The 20307-nt window shown below is 34.9% G+C and overlaps 1 protein-coding gene across 2 annotated transcripts; it reads left to right on the top strand.

The window, feature by feature from the left end:
- The first annotated feature begins 28 nt into the window (after positions 1–28).
- Positions 29–20069, top strand: CCDC125 (coiled-coil domain containing 125). 2 transcript variants are annotated; one of them, XM_032213487.1, is made up of 12 exons: positions 29–1267; positions 2618–2985; positions 4633–4691; positions 6797–6883; positions 7837–7914; positions 10966–11051; positions 11137–11219; positions 12436–12551; positions 13315–13422; positions 14617–14791; positions 18162–18277; positions 18389–20069. In XM_032213487.1, the coding sequence occupies exons 2-12, from the start codon at positions 2685–2687 to the stop codon at positions 18701–18703; spliced, it is 1524 nt and encodes a 507-aa protein (XP_032069378.1). In that variant the 5' UTR covers positions 29–1267; positions 2618–2684; the 3' UTR covers positions 18704–20069. The 2 variants fall into 2 exon arrangements, with proteins under 2 accessions (XP_032069378.1, XP_032069379.1); XM_032213488.1 differs by lacking the exon at positions 7837–7914.
- The last annotated feature ends 238 nt before the right edge of the window (positions 20070–20307 follow it).

Genomic DNA, 20307 nt, shown 5'->3' with positions numbered 1-20307 from the left:
ATTGCAAGATGTAACGTATCTTATGTATATTAAGCATAGTGATTCTTGGAACCTTGTCTTTGACTATTAAATATTAGTGAATAATGTTTTGAACAGTCAACAATTTAGATAATGTTGGGGGGGGTGGAGGGAGGGAGGGGCACACACACACAAAACAATTTAGATAATGCATCTTTTGTTATTTGGTACTGTATTATATAGATTATTTGCAAAATAATTATTACATTCTTTAATATTACATTTTTCTGTATGTAAGAACAAAGATTTAAATGTTTTTTTAAAATAAAAGACACAAAAGGTAAAGATTTAATAACTTTCATTTCCATCTCAATGCAATCAGTTTGACTCAGTGCCTTACATAATACAATAGAAATGTAAACTTATGACTTAACTTATAACTATGGCTTAATTACAAAATCATTATTTCACAGACATCTGCCTGAACCTATATTATTTCTAGTACTAGTATATTAGTTGTTTAAAGAAATATTTATGTAAAATTTCACTGTAGCCTACCATATATAAAAGTAATTTCAGGTATCCTAGTACATAATTAAATCTAGAATTCACTTTGTAGCTTTGGTTATTGATTTCTCTGGTGGAAATCTGATATGGATGTTGCTTCTCCCCACCCATCAGAAAAGAAAGCGTTGAATTCTTTTCTGCAAACTATTTTAAAACATATGCCATATAGCAAAAAATACAACAATTCGCTGCACAGTTTATAGGAAAACTCCCGAGCATCTGTAGGTAGATTGGGGTGGGTGTGGGTGGGAGAGATAATCTAGAATAGAATAGTCGCCGTCAATCAATTAGTTAAATGGACAGGCTACCTGAACCAGTAGAACGGAACCGAACTCTTTAAAACTTAAATTCTTTTAAAGTTACCGCCTAAATTCCTTTCATAATGTAGTCCATCAAACTGGAATAACTTCGACCGTCGGATATTCGTTTGTTTCCGTCCTCTGACGTGGTTTGTGGCAAGAGGATTGACCCTGACTTCGCAAGCAGGAACCTGCTTCCGCCTCTGTTGGATCCAGCCAAGAGAGTCGCGCTCAACCTTGAAGTGCGGAGGCGTCGGCATTGCGGTCCAAAGCCGAGCGAAAGTTGAAGTTCTGCCCTGCGGGAGGAGGAAGGAGGATCCCACCGGGCAAACCAGAATTGAGCTTGCAAAGGAGGAAGTGGAGAAACCCGTATCGGACAGGTGGGCGAGAGAGAGAGCTGGTTTTCCCCCTGAATCCGACGCTTCGTGTGGGAGCCGCGACAGGTAACTCCGGGATCGTCGAGGGGGAGGGAAGGAGGAAGAAGGCGAGGAGCACATTGAGGCGGAAGCCCGGGTTTTGGCTCTGTGGAAAGCTTGCCGTCCGTTTATAATAGGGATCCTCTGGGAGGCCTCCTAAGGGAGTTCGTGGAAGAGTTTGCGGAACAGTTTGTGTGTCCTGTTCTGCTGGAGGTTTCAAATGCACCCGGCTATGCATACCTCTCAGGAGCTTCCTACTGGGTTGGATTAGTGGGCATTTGGCTGTCTTTCCCGACCGAGTAATGAAACAAGGAATAGGTTTAATTCTGGTCATCGTGGAGGTGATGGGGAAACCGCACCTGTTGAATGTTTGATTGCAAGGTGCTTATAAGACAAATCAAGTGCTACTGTGCTTAACAAATAAGGTTTTTAAAAAATGCATATAGTATAAGAAGCAGAATAGGTGCGCCCTACCGAAATGACAATATAATCAGTATTACTTGTAATCTTTTCTAATGGTAGATTACTATAGTAGCCCATTAAATGTTAAAATGGGTTTTACGTTATCGGGGATAATAGAAAAGAGTCTGATAATGCCTATTGAACAGTGAATGTCGCAATTTAATAAATTTGTGGGTTATTGTTTGTGTAATATATCAGTGTTTGTTAACCGATCAATACATACTTAATTGTGCTTAAATCTGCAAAGAATCAAACTTTCAGTAAAAGTTGTAGAAAGTATGGGGTAATATGAAGAGGATGAATGCCTGCATGCTGTTCATAATGGTTTTAGTTCCTGTAATAATTACTTGTAGAAAAAGGATAGTTTTACTGAATTAAAGGAAAAGGGAAAGAGATGGTTTGATTGACTTAAAAATTATCAGAAAAAATGTATTGTAAAGCATTGGGTATTTCTAGTTTGTAATTTAGGACATACTGGTGACAGTACTTTGATGATCAAATTTTCTTTTGTAGAAAAAATAAGCACTTAAGTGTAGAACTGGATGATTTGTAGCATAATTAGATACATATAACGTGGTGCCCTTTTTACAATTGCTGACTTAAAAAAATTAAGGCATTTGTTTTTCTTTGATTTAAATAAACAAAGCAGCTGGCTGTGTTTAAGCCAGCAAAGCCCAGTTTTATAGCAATAGGCTTCTGTAATCTAAATTTGCAATCGTTTTTGTTTTATAAGCAGTAAAAACAAAATGTTTTACATAGTTAAATAATTTTTAAAATGGAAGGTTTGGCTCAATTAGGAAACATGAATATCAAAAAAGATACGGACTAAAACACCTGTAAGCATGTTAGAACTAAAAGTTGGAGGCATCTTAAATCTAAACACTATTCTAAATTTTTGTGAACTTCTTTTTTTAGTATACCTTTTACCTGAAGATTTTAAGAAAGTGTGGAAGCCTGGAATAAGGAATCATTTGTATTGCCAATGTGTGAAGCAGGCCTAATGCATAACAAACTGTGTGATGCCTTAGAAGGTGAAGATGACATGATACATGGAGATTTGGGAAATGGATTTAAAAAACATAATGGTATTTATGAATCAGAAGGCTTCCACAAATATACAGTTAGGTCTAGAAGCGGTTCTGCAAGGAAGAGCTTGCCAAGTGATGGAGAAGAATACGATGCAGTATTTTTTCATTGCTCAAAATGTAACAGTTTTAATGATATGTCAGTCAAAAAAAATGGAAGGAATGGATTTGCTATCTGTAAACAACAAGCCAGTTCTGGTAAGTCTTTTAATAATGTTATTAAGTGATGAAAGTCTAAAAGTTTTACAGAATTAATATTGGTAAATGTTTTGATCCTAAATGTAGACATTAAATACAGAAGTTCCATTGATTAGATCACCTTGATTAAAAATGGTGACTGAAAGTTTAATTATAATTCTTCCAGATGTATATGTTCAAAGTAAAATAAATAATACGTAAGTCTCAGAAATAATTTTGACCAGGGGTGTATGTTCTTCAAATGAAAGTACCATTTTGGCTTATAGTGATGCTGTGATAGCTGGATTATAAATATTTGGGTATGCATCATTTTATATGTGCATGGGAGTACACAAAGCAGTCTTATTTTGGCTAAAAATACACTTAAATACTATTTTCATGAATTTGAAATATAATGAATTTGTATCTTTGAAAGAGATAACTTTAGAAGAATTTTCCCAAGGGAACATTTGGCTGGGACAGAGTGCTAAAAGTATAGAGAGGCTTAAAGGGGGGAGGGATAACAGCTCCTCTTTATAGACTTATACAAATTTGAATATACAAGTATCTGCATAGAGGAGCAAAGTATTTGAATTTACAGTTGCAACTTATTTGATTGGATGTAGCCCAACATGCATCTACAGTAGTGAGGTCAGTGATGTAATTAGGATGTAATTAGAAGTAATGGTGCTGGAATACAAAGACAATAGGAGTTTTGAAAAACAAAGAGGCAGTATTCTATGAACTCAGTTCTTTCTGGGGAGTTATTTTCTTTTGATTTTGCAGAGCTTTACTTGCCTTTTTCAAGTTTATTAGTATTTCTTGGCCCTTTAAACTGACAGTTTAGTTTGCCTGAGAAGGTATATTTTAGATAAGAGGTTTTCAGTTTGATCTCCTCCAAGTTATCCTTCCTGGCAATGGGATCATAAGAGAGGAAGTAGTAATAAAAAAATGTGATAAAGCGATAAGGATTGGCATGTAAGTGGGCAGTTTCTTTTTACTGACTCAACCAGTTAGATGCAAGACTCCATTAAATATGGACAAATTCATAAATTCTAAGCACCCAGGAGTTAACTCCATCTATGTGTATCTATAAAGATAGATTTGAATGATACCAGGAATAGAGTTTAATAGGTCTGTCTGGACAGTTACAGTGTTAGTCAAAGAAATAATTTTGCCTGATCCATAATTTGGAAATTCAAATTTTCCTAGTACTGTACTCAGTATTTCCAGATTTTTGAAAAAAATATTGTATGCTTCTGCATGATAAATATGAACAGTTGTCATGTAAATTTTACAGGCAGTAATTTTGAAATGCACTGATATTAAGCATTGCTTTTTAAATCATAATATTTATTTCAGGTTCAAAGGTAAAGAAACTGGATGTTATGCTATTTTTTAAATATTAAAATAAATCTATGAATATTGATCTCAAGCATTAAAATGCATGTCCTTTGGGTTTGAGCTTAGTTTTTACTACAATGATAATATTGCTGCCAGTAAATTTTATCAGTCATGATAAGCAAGTATTGTTACCCTTTAAAGGATCACTCAGGTTTTTTTCTGCCATCTGAAACAATTAAGCAGGATTATGTTTTCTTCCCAATTACTGATTGTTGCCCACTTTAATAAAAATACACAAACAGTTTGTTTTCTGTTGTAATTCAGAGCTCAATTCTGAGGCATCAAATGAAGAATTGAAACAACGTCTCCAAGAAATTTTAGAGGTAAGGTACTACTACTACTGTGTTATATTTTTGAATGTCACTATTTTCAATACACGTGTGCGCGTGCGCGCGTACCAGGGGTGGGTTCCTGTCAGTTCTAACCTCTTCTATAGAAGAGGTGCCACAAATCTACAGTGCTGTGTAGAACCAGTTCCAGCTTCCTCCCCCTGCCCATCCTCACATCATCAAGATGAAGAGCAAGATGAGGAATTCTGGGAGTTGAAGTCCACAAGTCTTAAAGCTGTCAAGTTTGAACACCCCTGGGTTTTTTTTTCTAAAGGGTTAGGGGTGCAAGGGTCTTGTAATTTGATAGCTTTAAGATTTGCACACTTCAATGTCAGAGTTCCTGAGCCAACATGACTGGAGGAGGAATTCTGGGAGTTGAAGTCCACAAGTCTTAAAGCTGTCAAGTTTGAACACCCCTGGGTTTTTTTCCCCTAAAGGATTAGGGGTGCAAGGGTCTTGTAACCTGACAGGTTTAAGACTTGTGTGCTTCAAATGCCAGAATTTCTGAGCCAACATTTTGGTTGCTAAGCAAGAGCGTTGTTAAGTGAGCTTTGCCACATTTTACAAGTTGGCCATGCCCACCCAATCACATGGCTGGCAAGCCACTCCCACACCTACAGAAGAGGTTCTAAAAATTTTTGAAACCTACCCCTGGTGCACACACACACAGCATTGTGTTTAGTTTTTGGAGTTTATTCTGGAACCAAAAAAAATAGTTGTTTTATAAATTAATTTAATTTTAACTATTTTTACATTAAATATTTAAATTAATTTAAAATATTCAGATGCCTCTAATATGGTACTTTCCTTTCCTTAGACATGAACAATATCTTCCTCTTCTTCTAGAAGGAAAAAATAAAAACATAATACTGATGGCCTATGGAGTTTTGTAAGAAGTAGAAAATGAAAGTAATGGTTGCTATAAAGTTAAAAAGACGGGCATGATTTTATAATATATGAATTTAAATAAAGCTATTGTGGGTATTATTTTTAAAATGTCATGAATTTAGAGATGTATGTAAAGAAATTGTATATGCTGGTAATAATTCATATTTGATTTTACTGGCATGAGAGATCTATGGTGTTTTCTGCTTTCTAAAGTGAAGCTATTATTATAATAGATAATAGAATACAGCAGTGGTAGTCAACCTGGTCCCTACCGCCCACTTGTGGGCGTTCCAGCTTTCATGGTGGGCGGTAGGGGTTTTGTCCGATGCTGAAGCACTTTCCTTTTTTTAATTTAATTGACTTTTTAAAAAAAATTCATAGCATTATTTAAAAATTTTCATTAGGTTTTCATAAAATCACCATTACTGTGGAACTGGTGGGCGGTTAGAAAAATTTACTACTAGCAGAGATACAAAAGTGAGCGGTAGGTATAAAAAGGTTGACTACCCCGGCATACAGTATTATGTGATAAGTGACTTGAAGCATAAAGTTTGTTTCAAGCTGGCAATAGCTGCTGGTGGATCTTCCTTATAGAAAAACATTCCTTTAGTTTTCCTCCCACTTCCTCTGATAATTGAAACTCGTGCCAACTGCTTTATAAAAGGAGTTACAGCAAGTATCCCAGCTCATCTCTGGGGTTGTTCACAATTTCAAGCTGAATTCAGGTTTGTTTTTTTCTTCATTTCAGCCTTTAATGACATGGAAGGTCTGTATTCCAAATATTGGTCTCCTACAAAGAATATTTTTGCACAATGAAATGTAATAGATAAATCATTTTTGGATATGGTTTCAGACTAGATTTATAGATGCACCCAGGAACTGAACATTTTTGAGGACTACAGGAAACCACTTTGAGTTAATAGACATATTGATTAGTTACTGTAGTTATGTGCTATTGTTTTTTGGGAATTTTTATGATTTTTTATTTTTATAGTTATATCTGTGATTATAAGGAGGTATTTTTTTATATTACTGAGAGCAGCAATGGCTGCAGTAATGTAACTTTTAATTAATAATTAATAACATTGTTAATATTTAATGTAATTAATAAAAGTTAAATTCCACAACTAAAAATAATTTTCACTAATGTAAAGGACTCCATACTTTATACCTAGTTTTTTATTAACCAAACTTATTTTCTTTCTTTCTAGGAAGTAGAAATTTTAAGAGTGGAATTGGAAGCATCTCAAAGACAACTTGAAGGCAAAGAACAAGCTTTAAAAATTCTGCAGAGCATGGTAAATTGAACAAAACTTCAAAATGTTGTAACAACTATATTAGTATTTATAAGTAATATGTAATGCTAACAGTAAATTAGAGTTTATTTTCTTTATATGAAGATGAAACGGTAACATAATTTTTAATGTCAACACTATATAAACGTGTGTGTGTGTGTGTGTGTGTATTTATGTATGTATAAAATCTACTCATACTGATATACCTTTCATTAAAGGAGTGGAGTCTCCCTAAGGCTTGCTTCATCTGTGTCTAATTTGAGGCCTAAAGTTTTAAAACTGTCCCTCGGACAGAAAAATGTCACCACTGGGAGGAGGGACAGTAGTTCTGAATGTCAGCTTACAAACAAAGCCTTTTCTGTTGTACCTTAGAAAAATTGCTATGGACACCCCTAAGAGCCTGGTGTTTGGGGTTTTTTTTTTTTTTTGGTCTTAGTCTTTTATCAAACCTAATCAAGTTCTTGCAAAAACTAGGATTTTGGCAGAATACAATTTGAAAAACCCTGCTGTAGAGCAGGCTAGAAAACCTTTTGGGGACAGTGAAAACATCTGGAATTTTTGGAGCATATTTTTGCTGCTCTCATAAATGACTATCACAGAGAAAGATAGAGAGTCACAAAGCACACATTTACCAGAAAACAAACCAGTGTTATCCCTAGTTTTTAGTATTTTTATACACTTACACTTTTACAATTTCTGGCATCCTGCCCTATCTGTTTGGTATTTTTTTTCTTCTTATAATACTTTTTTTCAAAGCAAGAAGTGTATTCTTGTCTTCATATGGTCTGTAATATTGCACTTGCAATAATAACATGTTTTAATTTTTTAAATATATATTATTGTTTTGTGGTAGAGCAACAGCTTTTTGTTGATTATCTCAACTTATATGCATTGATTGCACATTTAAGACAATCTGATATTGAATATTTCCAATTTTTGTTTTATATATTTGTTAGGCTGTTTTGGACAAAGCTACCACTCATACTAAAGCAGTATTTATAAAATCAGAGCAACAAAAGCGAGCCTTAGAAAAGGTAAGAATGTATCAGTGGTAGGTTTCAAAAATTGTTCGAACCTACTCTGTGGGTGTGGCTTCCTTTGTGGGAATGGCTTGCCGCCTATGTGACCGGATATAAAGATGCCGACACTTGTCAGAACCACCTTAAATTATCTCACACACAGCACTGGCATGCATAAGAATATGATGTAAAAAAGTCATCTTTGGTTTGCATTAAAACAACTTCAACACACACAATGTTCTGATTGCACCACAAATGCAGTAGTCATCCTTACCTTTCACAGAGGCACTGAGTTTTATAAATATGAGCATGATAGTCAGTGGTGGGCTTCAAAATTTTTTGGAACCTCTTATGTAGGTGTGGGCTGCTTTCCAGGCCCACTGGTGGAACCTCTTCTAACCGGTTCGGTAGATTTGACGAACCGGTTCTACCGAATAGGTGCGAACTGGTAGGAACCCACCTCTGGAATGTATCTAATATTGTTCCTAAAAAGAAGAAAAAGTAGAAATGTGGTATTGTATGAGACAGTGGCCTTAAATTACAACCAATGCAGGTTAAGCATACTTAAGTCCATTTATTTTAGTGTGCTGGTATTGTTCTGTAGCCATTGATCTACACTGAATACTCTGATGTACTTTTCCTATTGTGTTTTATATACTTTGGTTAACCTATTACAAGCAGAGGATTTATCAATATATCTATCTTACCACAGTATGAACCCTGCTAACCTTGGCATAGCTTTGTTCTCATAGCTGGTTTGTTCTTAAAAACAGGCTGAAAACATTCTAAAGTGTTCTAGCATGAAAGTAGTGTCTTCCCTATTATCTCAACACATGACTTTCAATGCAGACATTCTAGGTCTGCATTCTAGGAGAAGTAGTCTTTAAAGGACACTACACAGCCAATCTGCTTTGTCCAAGTTATGGGAGGTATTTTCTTGGATTGCCCTCTCCTCTGAATATTGCTGGACTCTGAATATCCATGACATTTTTGGCTATAGTAGTGAGAAAGACTGGACATCTTATTTGAGCAGACTAATATTTCTGTTGGGGGCTTTGGACACGGGATTATAGATCTCATCAAAGAGGTCCAAGTGATAAATATTAGCATTAAAAGATTCTACAGAACTGTCAAATGTAAAAAGGGAAATTATGTGTATCCAACTATATGAAAAAATCAGAATGTTGGGAGAAGTCCCTGGCAAGTTGACCAGCTGAAATCTAGCAAGCTCAGAAGGAACTGAGTTATTTGTTGGAGCATAGATAACAAGTATTGAACTGATTCTGGTTGCAGGGGCCATGAATGCTCAGGTATTAGTTGAATATAGTTTGTCATCTAGAAGAGTCTGAATCAAGTAAGATTTTTCCAGTAATTAATGGGCAGTCTAACATCAAAAGCAATGATTACTAGGTTTAAACTTTAAATATGTCTGAAGTCAATAATTCTTTGTTGTCAGGCTCATATTAAAAATGACAGTTGGAACACCAAAGCTGCATTGCGACATATTCAAGACAGCAGTTGGCAGTTGGGTTTCCTAGTGGTAGATGAAACTGAGTAAGAAATTAAAGGAATGGCTATGAATGCAGCAACTGCCTTAAACAATATGTTGCATTACAATGTGAGGTCAGCAAGGTTGGCCAGCTGGTTACTAAAGTGAATAAAAGTAGGTTGTGGGACTTGCCCTTTTTAATCTCAATGGGATTTCCTCCGAAGTCAAAGACAGAAAGAAAGCACATTATTGTGGCTATGAGGAAATGTAGATAATTATCTAAACTTGAAGATGCTTTTTTTTTTCTCCAAGTAATGAACGTGGTGACACAATTTAAGTTCATACATCTGGGTTTTGGTTTGCTAGTCCATGTAGTTGTAATCCAGAGGATGCATTAGTTCTTTAATGGAAACAAAATATTTTTTTACTAAATATTTTTATCTTTTTTATTACCTTGTCATAATTAACTATGATTAAACATCCACATATGTTTGACACTGCTTTGCAACCAGCTGTGTACTTATCAAACAAGGTCAGTTGGTTTTGAGAGTGAAATCTTTTTTTTTCTGGCTTTGCTGTAGTTTATTTAAAACTGGAAGGAAACTACTGTTTTCTTTGCAGAATTCATCTCATCTTGTGGGTGATCTGTTTTCCTATTGACAGGAACTTTAACTTCTGGACACCCATTAGTTTTTTGTTGTGCCTGACTATGCTGTCTTCACTTCCCCATTCTAACCTCCACAGAAGTATGCCACAGAAAATGAGATTTGCAAAATATGTGCCATCATTTTACTATCACAGCTCACAAGGGGCTCTGAAATGGAAGACCAATTTTGTGGTTGGAAGCTTCTTTCATAGCAACTGCTCTGAACTTTTTGCATAGATCCAGACAAATGCATACAACTTGAATTACACAGGAAAACAGAGGAATGTTATTTATTTATTTATTTATTTATTTATTTATTTATTTATTTACTTATTTACTTATTTACTTATTTATTTACTTATTTATTTACTTATTTACTTATTTACTTATTTATTTATTTTTGTTCTTTTTTATAGAGTATTGGGTATGGGAGAATTTTTGTTACTGCAGAATTGGTATTTGGCACCAATTTAATTATACTTTAGTGAGCTGAAGAAAATATAGCAAATAAGGTTGTATTGGCCTCTGCAAATTCACAGCATTTTCCAGTTTGGCAGATGCAAAGATTACGGATTTAGATGAGAGGAAGTGTCTGAATTCAGTCATTTCAAACTTATTGTATTGAATAAGGTAATGTTATTAAGGGATTGTCAAAAATATTTAAATATTTTAAACAGCAATTGAGATTGCCTTAAGAATCATAATGGGAGAAAGTGAGCACATAATTGAACAATGTAGAAATTCTTTTGCAGTTTGTTTGTTCTGCCAGGCAATTGGACGTAGTAGAAACATTATATATATCTTCCATTGTGCATTAATATTCTTTTCTTGCGGAGCAAAAACAATATCATATCCTAAATAATACATATCTTAGATAACAGAATCCAGTTTCACTAACAATGTAATGAATACAATTCTTTTATGTTTATAGGAAATAAATGTTCTGCAGTGGGAAATCAAAATTAATCAAGAGAAATTAAAAAATATAGATGAGACCTGGGCAGAGAAATATGAAAGGTAAATTAAAGTATATTCCTTTAATCAGCCAGGCAGAAAGCATATTAAAGATGTGATTGAAATGTGTTATTTCCCATGTCAACAGAATTTATTGTGAAAATGCTGCATTTAAAGAAACGGTTAAAATGAAAACTGAGGAAATTAAACTATTGAAGTCTGAAAATCAACGTAAGTAAGCTCTGTTAATATTAGAATTAGATAGAATTACTATCCAGGGGATCAGAGTCTTTTTGAAGCAGTAAATAAATTTGAAATTCTCGTTTTGGACACTTCCACAAAAGAAGTGTCATGGTGACAAGACCAGCAAACCCCCCCCCCCCCCCATACACACATGGTTTATCAGAAGGCAAATAGATAGTTTTGTTCCCAGGACACACCATCTAGTTTCACCAAATGCTTTATATTGACTTAGATTATCAGATTTTTTTTGACACATACTTTCAAATAAAGTACTGAGTTGCAGATCTATATCCTTTTATTGACTAAGACTATCTTAGGGATATATACCAGCTGCATTCTTGGAATGTGGAGGTTATGAATAGTGCTTTGTATGTTTTATTTATTTACATCCTGCCTTTATTATTTCATAAAAATTCAGGGCAGTGAATATTTTAATACACTTTTATCTTCCCATTTTTTCCACAACATGCACCCTATGGATTGAGTTGGGCTGAGAGAAAGTGACTGGCCTAAAGTTACCATCTCAGCTTTTTGCCTAAAACTCACATTTTCTTGGTTTCTACTCTGGCACCTTAACCACTAAACCAAACTGGCTAAGAAAAGAAACTTGAACTTCTCCAATCATTAGTCTTAGGATATACCTTTATGCCAAGTATTTATTCCTAGTGTTTATTCCTAGTGTTTATCCCTAGTGCCGCATAATGGAGGAAGCTCCTGTTGCTTGTCCCAGCTTCTGCCAACCTAGCAGTTCGAAAGCATGTACAAATTCAAGTAGAAAAATAGGAACCACCTTGGTGGGAATATAACATTGTTCCGTGTGCCTTCAACTTTTAGTCATGCTGGCCACATGACAATGGAGATGTCTTTGGACAGTGCTGGCTCTTCGGCTTTGAAAAGGAGATGAACACCATCCCCTAGAGTCAGGAATGACTAGCACATATGTGCTAGGGGAACCTTTACCATTTTATACTTTTATGTAGTATTGGCTTTCATAGTGTGCATTGATAATGCCTTTTATGGAAAAAGGCTTAATAGAACAATCTCTATATTCTTTCTGTAATGCGCAGTGTTTTCATCCATGTTTAGAAAATAAGAATATTTTCAAGTCAGAAAATTCAGCCTCTAAAGAAATTAAAGTTCTAATTTTTGGATTTTTTTAGATAAGCCATGTAAGCTGCAAATAATTTTTTAAAAACTTTTTCAGTTTTAGAGCAACAGCATTTGGAGATGATGGCAATGCTTGATGTAAAACAGCAGAAGTTTGTTCAGGATAATATATCTCTTAGCAAGAGTGGTGTTACTGAGGTTACAAGTCTGGAAGTATGTATTTTAAAATAATCTTTATTTCTTTTGGCAAGATCTTATGGCTCATTCTAATGGTTCATATTAAGAGCAAGAAATACCCATATTTATTTTGATATTAGATTTCGGTGCATATAATGAATGGAGAACCACAGCAACTGTGGTTCTCTTTTCATCCATTAAGAAGAAGCGGGCTTACTGTATATACTACGTGTATTGGCATCTTCTTATCTTCTCCCATGTGGCTGGTAGCAGGAAGATGAAGCTTTGAATAAATGAGATAATATTGTAGCAGATGTCCCAAGAATTGTCATCCAGATAATTAGCCAGCTATTGTTAATCAAAAACAGAAACCAGAATTCCTCTTTTGAATTGTAAGACGAGTTGATTGGGGGGAAAAGTGGAACTGAACAATGTTACACTATATTTCACTAAGATGTTGCTTGGTATGATATGGAGTAACCAATCTGAAGGTCTCTTCCGCAACAGAAAATCTTGCCAAGCATGAAAGAGCTCTTATGGATACAGCCCAATCTGATCATAAGCTCTCAGTCCATTTAAATAAAACTTAATATTCTATTTTAGAAAGAAATCTAAGGAGGAAAGCAAGGGATGCAGAACTAGAGTATTTTTAAGCAACCATGCTGATTAATTCATGCAAAGTCATGATGGAAAATTTGTATATCCTACTAAACTCCAAATATGCAAACTAGCTGGTGTGTGTATTTGTCAATTTGATCTGGATTTTAAAATAATTCCTGGCATTCATTTACATTGGAAGTTGGCAGTTCTTGGAGCCTGTGCTTGCAATGGCCCTGAAGGAGAACCCTGTGCCTGTGCCAAAATGTCGGCAGCAACTCGAAAGCAACTTCTTCAGCTCAAGCAAGAGGTATGAGAGCTTAGGTTAGAAGCATTCTTTTCATGTGGAAAAAATGTCAAATGTTCCTGTTGTAAAAATGTAATTGTTAAGCTGCTAATATATCAATATGTTTTTATTTTATTTTTAAACTTCCTGGCGTACTTGAAGCTTTAAGTGGAATAGTTATATCAATAACGGCAGGTTTATATATTTAAAAACATTTTCCAAATGTTATGTTTTACACGGATGACCCATGAAAATGTAACACATTGAGATTGACGGAAGGCAATTAACAGATTTCCATTAATTTTACCAATACTTCTTCTCCTTTTGTGCATCCACTTTTTAGCCGACTTTCAAGCTAAAGGATGCTTCCTGTTCAAACTTCTCTGTTTTTCCAGTCACCCAATAGAATTAGTGTCAGTTAATACAGCCACAAATTATGCTAAGACATTTTCATCCACTCAGTCTCTTTGCCAGAAGAAGCCAGTTCAACTAGTTTTGTAGGAAATATATCTACCCTCTCAGCAATGAACTCTTTGCTTAACTTTAATCCTTTTCAGAAGGTGGGCTGAGTAATTTTACTGTCTGTGGGAAGTATAAAAACATTACAGAGATGTACCACAGATATAGCAAAATCCTTATTCCCCTAATAATGATATTTGCTTTTCTACCTCTTTATTCCACCATGTTAAAATGTTTTAGCTTTACATGATCTGGTCAAATAATAAATAAATAAATAAATAAATAAATAAATAAATAAATAAATAAATCCAGCTTTACTAAGAAAATTAATTAGGAGTCAACAGAGAATAGAACTGAAGGTGTAAGTGCATATGGACATTAGTTAGATTTAATAAAGAAGTAAGTGTTGAGTAGCCAAGCAAATTTTTCTGTTTTTGTCAAAGTTTTTTTTTCTAAATACATTGCCTAGGAAATGGCTCTTATTGAAGAATTAGTAACTAATATTCATATTTGTTGAAACTATACTATTCAAATTACAATATAAACATGATTTGTTAAAATGACCTTGTCTCCTCTGTACTATCAGTAGCTTTTTTTAAGTGTCATTTGGGGGGCAGATTATATTCAAATTCTATGTGGATTTCTGCTTAAACTGGGGAAGCAATAATCTTACTGTTTTCCAATAACCATAGATATGTGGATTTCATTCATATTTTAAAAGTGCAGTCTAAAATGTATCTTAATTGAAAAATATAACAGTTTGAACTTCTGAAGAAGAGTAAAGAAGAAGCTTATATAATGGCAGATGCCTTCAGAATAGCTTTTGAACAGCAGCTGATGCGGAGGAAGGACCAGGCTTTCAGGCTTGCCCAAATGAGTAAGATCTGCAGAAAAGAAACTAAAACAGTAAAGTGGAAAAGCAGCAAAGAAGATGGTAATTCTTTCTATTGTATACATATATATTTCAGAGATACTGAAAATAATCCTTATTGCTATATTGCTTAGCATTTAAACTTTTGTTTGAAATAATTCATTATTCAAATGATTCATACATATAACATTCACCTTTTTTATTTCAATTTTCTTTAGGACAAAGACCTTACCGAGGCTATCTATGTGTATTAGCGTTCACCTTACTGAACATAGCAATAAGGAGACATAGTCCTACCAAGAATATAGAGCTGATTGACATATGTAGTAGTTTATTGATTGATTGGTTTTGTGACCTTATCAATAGAATAAAAGAAATAAAATATATCATCTAATTTCTGGAATAAGATAGGAAGAAATAGTGTGATAAAATACATATATGTATACATATATACATATACATATATGGAGTCAGTAATCAGATAAATGAATGTCACTTGCAGAGTACTTCAATTTGTTCAATGCATTGGGTTCTTAGGACCACTGCCTTAATTATAAACTTAACAGTTCTGCGCACAATACAGTGGATATAAAAAGTCTACCCACCTATTTAAATTGCATGCTTCTTTTTTATTTTTCTCTATTAAAAGATTTTAGTTTGTTTTTTAATTGAATTATACAGCCTATAGGTTATATTCAAGATGGAAAACATTCTGCAGAATTATGAAAAATATGATTTGTTTATCTCAAAACCTGACATTTTAACAGGGTGTACAGCCTTTTTATATCCACTGGACATACATTTGAGTCCAGGAGGAAATAGGACAATCTGTAATTTTGATACCAGTGGACTGTTCTTTCCAATAGGAATGATAAGTATTTAAGCCTAATGAGGGCATACACTGTATTTTTCAGAGTATAAGACGCACCTTTTCCCCCCCAAAAAGAGGGTGAAAATCTGGATGTGTCTTATACACTGAATACAGCATTTTTGGCCTCCAAAAACCCCTCTCCGCGTATCTTGGACGTGTAGAGGGTTTGGGAGGCAAAGTGCTCCTGGGGGCTGAGGAGGGCAAAAATGAGTAAAAAATGTGCCCGTTTTTCACAAAAATGGGCCTGTCTTTTTGCAAAAAACGCATGCAGAGGGTTGGGATTCTTGTAGGGTGCTCCTGGACGTGTAGAGGGTTTGGGAGGCAAAGTGCTCCTGGGGGCTGGGGAGAGCAAAAATGTGTGAAAATGGGCCCATTTTTGCCCTTCCAAGCCCCCAGAAGCCCTCTGCAGGCCTTCCAAACTCTTTGCATGCGTTTTTTGCTGCAAATGGCCCATTTTTGCAAAAAACAAGATGTTTTTTGCTCATTTAGCCCTCCCCAGCTCTCAGGAGCACTCTACAGGCCTCCCAAACCCTCTGCATGCCCCGTTTTTGCAAAAAACGGGCCTGTTTTCTTTTAAAAAATGGCCCCTTTTTTGTCTCTCAAACCCCCCACGTGTGCCGTTTTTGCCCTCTCCGGCCCCAAGAGCACTTTGTAGGCCTCCCAAAGTCTCTGCATGCAGAGGGTTTGGGACGCCTGCAGAGTTCTCCTGGGGACCGGGGAGGGCAAACACTTTTTTAAAAAAATTACCTCTTCAAAATCTTGGTGTATCTTATACTCCAGTGCGTCTTATAATCTGAAAAATACGATAATTGATATTTGAACAAAATATGAGAAATATTTTATGTGGTAGGTTACTGTATATTCAGGTTTTCTCATAATATGGAAAAAGGTAAAAGTGCTCATATTTGACCAAGGAATCCAACAATTAAAATCTTGCGAAAGCCCTTGCATAGGCCCTTCTTAAAATTTGTGACAGACTGAGCGATAGGTATTTTTCAGGTTGAAATATAGGTTTTTTTTTCCTTAGGCAATCAATTTAGGGATCTATTTCAAGCCAATAATTCCATCTCAGCTTTAACACTAATATCTAGGACTCTGTTTAAAAATTTTCCTTGCCTGGGAGGCCATTGAGAGTTGGCCTCCCAGGCAAGGAGTAAAAAAGTCATGTTGTGAAATAATTTTGGAAAGTTGACTGACTCAGAAGTTGAGCTGGATCACACTTATCTGCTAGGTTAAAGCATATTTTGGAAAGTTTGTCAGAGTCCACTGGATGGGTTCTCTGCAGATGTGTATTTTTTAAATTATTCAATGGCTGTATAATGAATGGATTCCTGTTCCACTCTGACCATAGAAGTAGATATGTTCTTGATTCACATATACATGTTATCTGATTATTTAATGACTAATTTGATGTAGAAGTATATCAAATAGAATAGCATAGGTATAACTTACCAAAAAGGATAATGAATTAATTAATTCATGGCCAAACTGTAGATTAACTATCAGGGTGTGTCTCAGAATTATGAATGCCAGTTGTTCTCCAGCATTAGTGTAGGTCTAGCAGCCTTTTTTGCCTTGGATAAATACAACTTTTTGCCTAGTTCTGCTTAAGCACTGCAATAGATATGGCAAGTGATGTCCTCTGATGATTAAAAAATTAAATGGCATCCTACGCCAGTGACTCATAATTTCCTATTACACAGATAACAGGATTGGGAATATGTTTAAGAATATACCGTATTTTTCAGAGTATAAGACGTACCAAGATTTTGAAGATTAAAAAAAAAAGTTTCTGCACTTTGCAGACCTCCAAAAATGGCTAATTTTTTGTGAAAATGGGCCCCGGTTTCCCCCCCCAAAAAAAGGGCATGAATAGTATTTAGGAGGCTTGTAGAGTGCTCGGGGGGGGGGGAGGGGGGACGAGCAAAAAATAAGACTTTTTTGCTCATTTTTGCCCTCCCCAGCTGCCAGGAGCACTCTGAAAGCCTCCTAAAAGCTATCCACGGTCATTTTGGTGAAGGGGGCAGGGTTTCGGGAGGCAAAAAAAAATTGTTTTGAGTGTATAAGATGCACTCAGATTTTCAGCCTCTTTTTTGATGGAAAAGAGTTTGTTTTATACTCTGAAAAATACAGTAGTATCTAGAGTTGGAGATATGTACATAATTTACAAAAGCTTCATCTAAGTCAGGGATTCTTAACTTGGTGATACAGTTCAAGTCTGCAAACATGGATGAGAAAAAAAAAAGTACACTTTTATTTTCACTAGTTTTTAATTGCGGCATAGTCAAGAAAGGGTCCATAGATTTCACGAGGCTGTCAAAAGGTTCATGGCACAAAAAGATTAAGATATAAATGATTGTTAAGAAGGTCTTGATTTTATCAAGATAAGTTCTTCCTTGTTCAATGCACATACAAACGTATTGTATTTCAATTGCTTTTAGTCACCTAGAGTCCCATTGGTCAGATGGGCAACCATATAAATATATAGTTTTCAATATCTAGATTTTTTCCCAGTGATACCATATCTACCCCCATATTTTTTCTTTCTTTCCTTGTTTCAAGAAAAAAGAAAAAGCTTGAGAGAAAAGCTGATGGGCATGCTTGCTTCTGGCCCTGAGAGTAAGAAAGTAGAAGAACTGGATAATCCACTGGAGATCATTAGGACACTAACAGACCTGGTTGGTATCTCTTACATGGTTTCAGTGTCTGTATTAATAATATTATGTGCCTCAGAAGATAGACCGTCAGTTTGACAGCAATATTTATTTTTATTTTCTTTTTTGTTATAGCTGAACGATAAGGAAGAGATGTTGGCTCATCAAAGGAAGGTTAGTTATATGCTTGCTCGGACACTGGAAGATAAAGAAAATGCTTTGCAGCAAAGGAATGAAAGTACATTTTCAGAGGAAAAGGTTACTTTTAAGAACAGTCAGTACAAACAAGAGTTAAAACCCCAAGAATGGATTTTTCCTGAATGTTCGTGTTGTCAGGATGACTTTTCTTCGGCTCCCAATACAAACCCCAGCAGAAAGCCAACTTCCCGTTCCACAGGATCTAAAGAAAATAAACATCACAACCTCAAAGAGACAGTAAATATGAAATAATATATAGCATTTTAAGAAAATGTAGATCTGTCTAAAAAAACAACAACTTCCTTAACATTTCATTTCATAATTTAGGACTCTTAAAACTCCGTCTGTGTTCCATAGAATATAAGGAACTTTTAAAGGACTCCTTTATAATTTTTATATCAGGGATACAAATAAACATAAATGCAAAAGCTGCTTATTGATGGAAAGCAGAAGGAAGAGCTGCAAATATGCAAGGGTTTAGGTATTTGTGGAACACCTGCAGTGAACTATAATTCAACCTTAATTCAGGAAATTTTACCATTTAAGTAATAAGTAAATATATAATTTATTGTTGATGGATTGTATTCAGCAGTCTCCATCTGTGAACAGAAGGCCTTATTACATTCTTTTAAAGGCTTCCTCCAGTTTATCATTTCACAGATTGCTTTGCTAGCAGGACCTACTAATCGCCCTTCTGCATAATTCTATCACTCTCCTGCTGCTGTTTTCTGAAAATATTCTCCATTTTAAATTCCATTTTCTTCTCTTTTCTAAGTTGGCCTTTTAATTTAGTTCGTTGTCAGGATTGTTTCAGTAAGATAAAAAACATTTTTCATTTGTGTGTTCAGTGTTTTGCATGCTGTTTACTTTTCAGCAGAAGACTTTTTCTCTTTTTTAAGACCTTTTTAAAAAAAAATAGCTTCTTTTATTATGCTCTTCCTCACTGGTGGAGCACTAGAAAGAGGTTTTGCCTAAATCAAAGCTTATTCATTCCCTGTTAAATTGTCTCTCCTTGCTTGTTTGTAGTATGAAAATGGTACCTTTCACTTTCCAGATGCAGTTAGGCTTCAAGTCATGTCAACTTCAGACACCACAGACTATATTTGTATGTGATGGAAATTAAGGGTTTCAGTTTCTCACTATATATTTTATAGCTCGGGTTCATTTTTAAGTTTGAGGGAACATTTTAGGATTTGCATTAAAATCCAATCATGTACTAATTTATCTGCAGCATTGAATGATTGCTGAAATGTTTTTCCCTTGGATAAATGTCTGGCTTATTGATTTCTATTTCTTCTGGACCACATTTTCATAGGGTACAGATAGTAAAAATTGATATCATGTATCATTTTCTGTTCATGTAGATTGATCAAAAAGAGAACATAATGGGATTCAATCAAATCTTCATTAAAAAAATCAATTGCCTTATGCATGTATATATTTGAAAGAATGATTTCATGATCAAACAAAACCTGTTCTCTTAGGAAACGGGAGGTCTCTTTTATACATTGATCTACATTGGTAGAAAATATTAACCTGTAGGTATATTGGATTAGAACTACATATGTATATAAAAACACTGCATGTGACCATTTCACCAGATCTCCTTATCAGAAAGTTGAAGAATAATCGTAACTACCTTATACAGTACATGTGTGCACAATATAAATTAGTGTTGGGTTCACACTGATTCTTAAGTGCATTCAGGCAAATACTGCATGTACTGGTATAAGTGATTAGGTAATATGATGTAAAGTTTCTTTTGCTGAGAACATCAAATTTATGGAAAAACAGTTCTATATTTTTAGTGACTAGGTTCACATATCGTATTAAGCCATGGTTCACCTTTAGATATA

This window comes from Thamnophis elegans, chromosome 3 (genome assembly GCF_009769535.1).
Source record: "Thamnophis elegans isolate rThaEle1 chromosome 3, rThaEle1.pri, whole genome shotgun sequence".
In the NCBI taxonomy this organism is placed as follows: Eukaryota; Metazoa; Chordata; class Lepidosauria; order Squamata; family Colubridae; genus Thamnophis; species Thamnophis elegans.
This window is presented reverse-complemented; position numbering and strand designations above follow the sequence as displayed.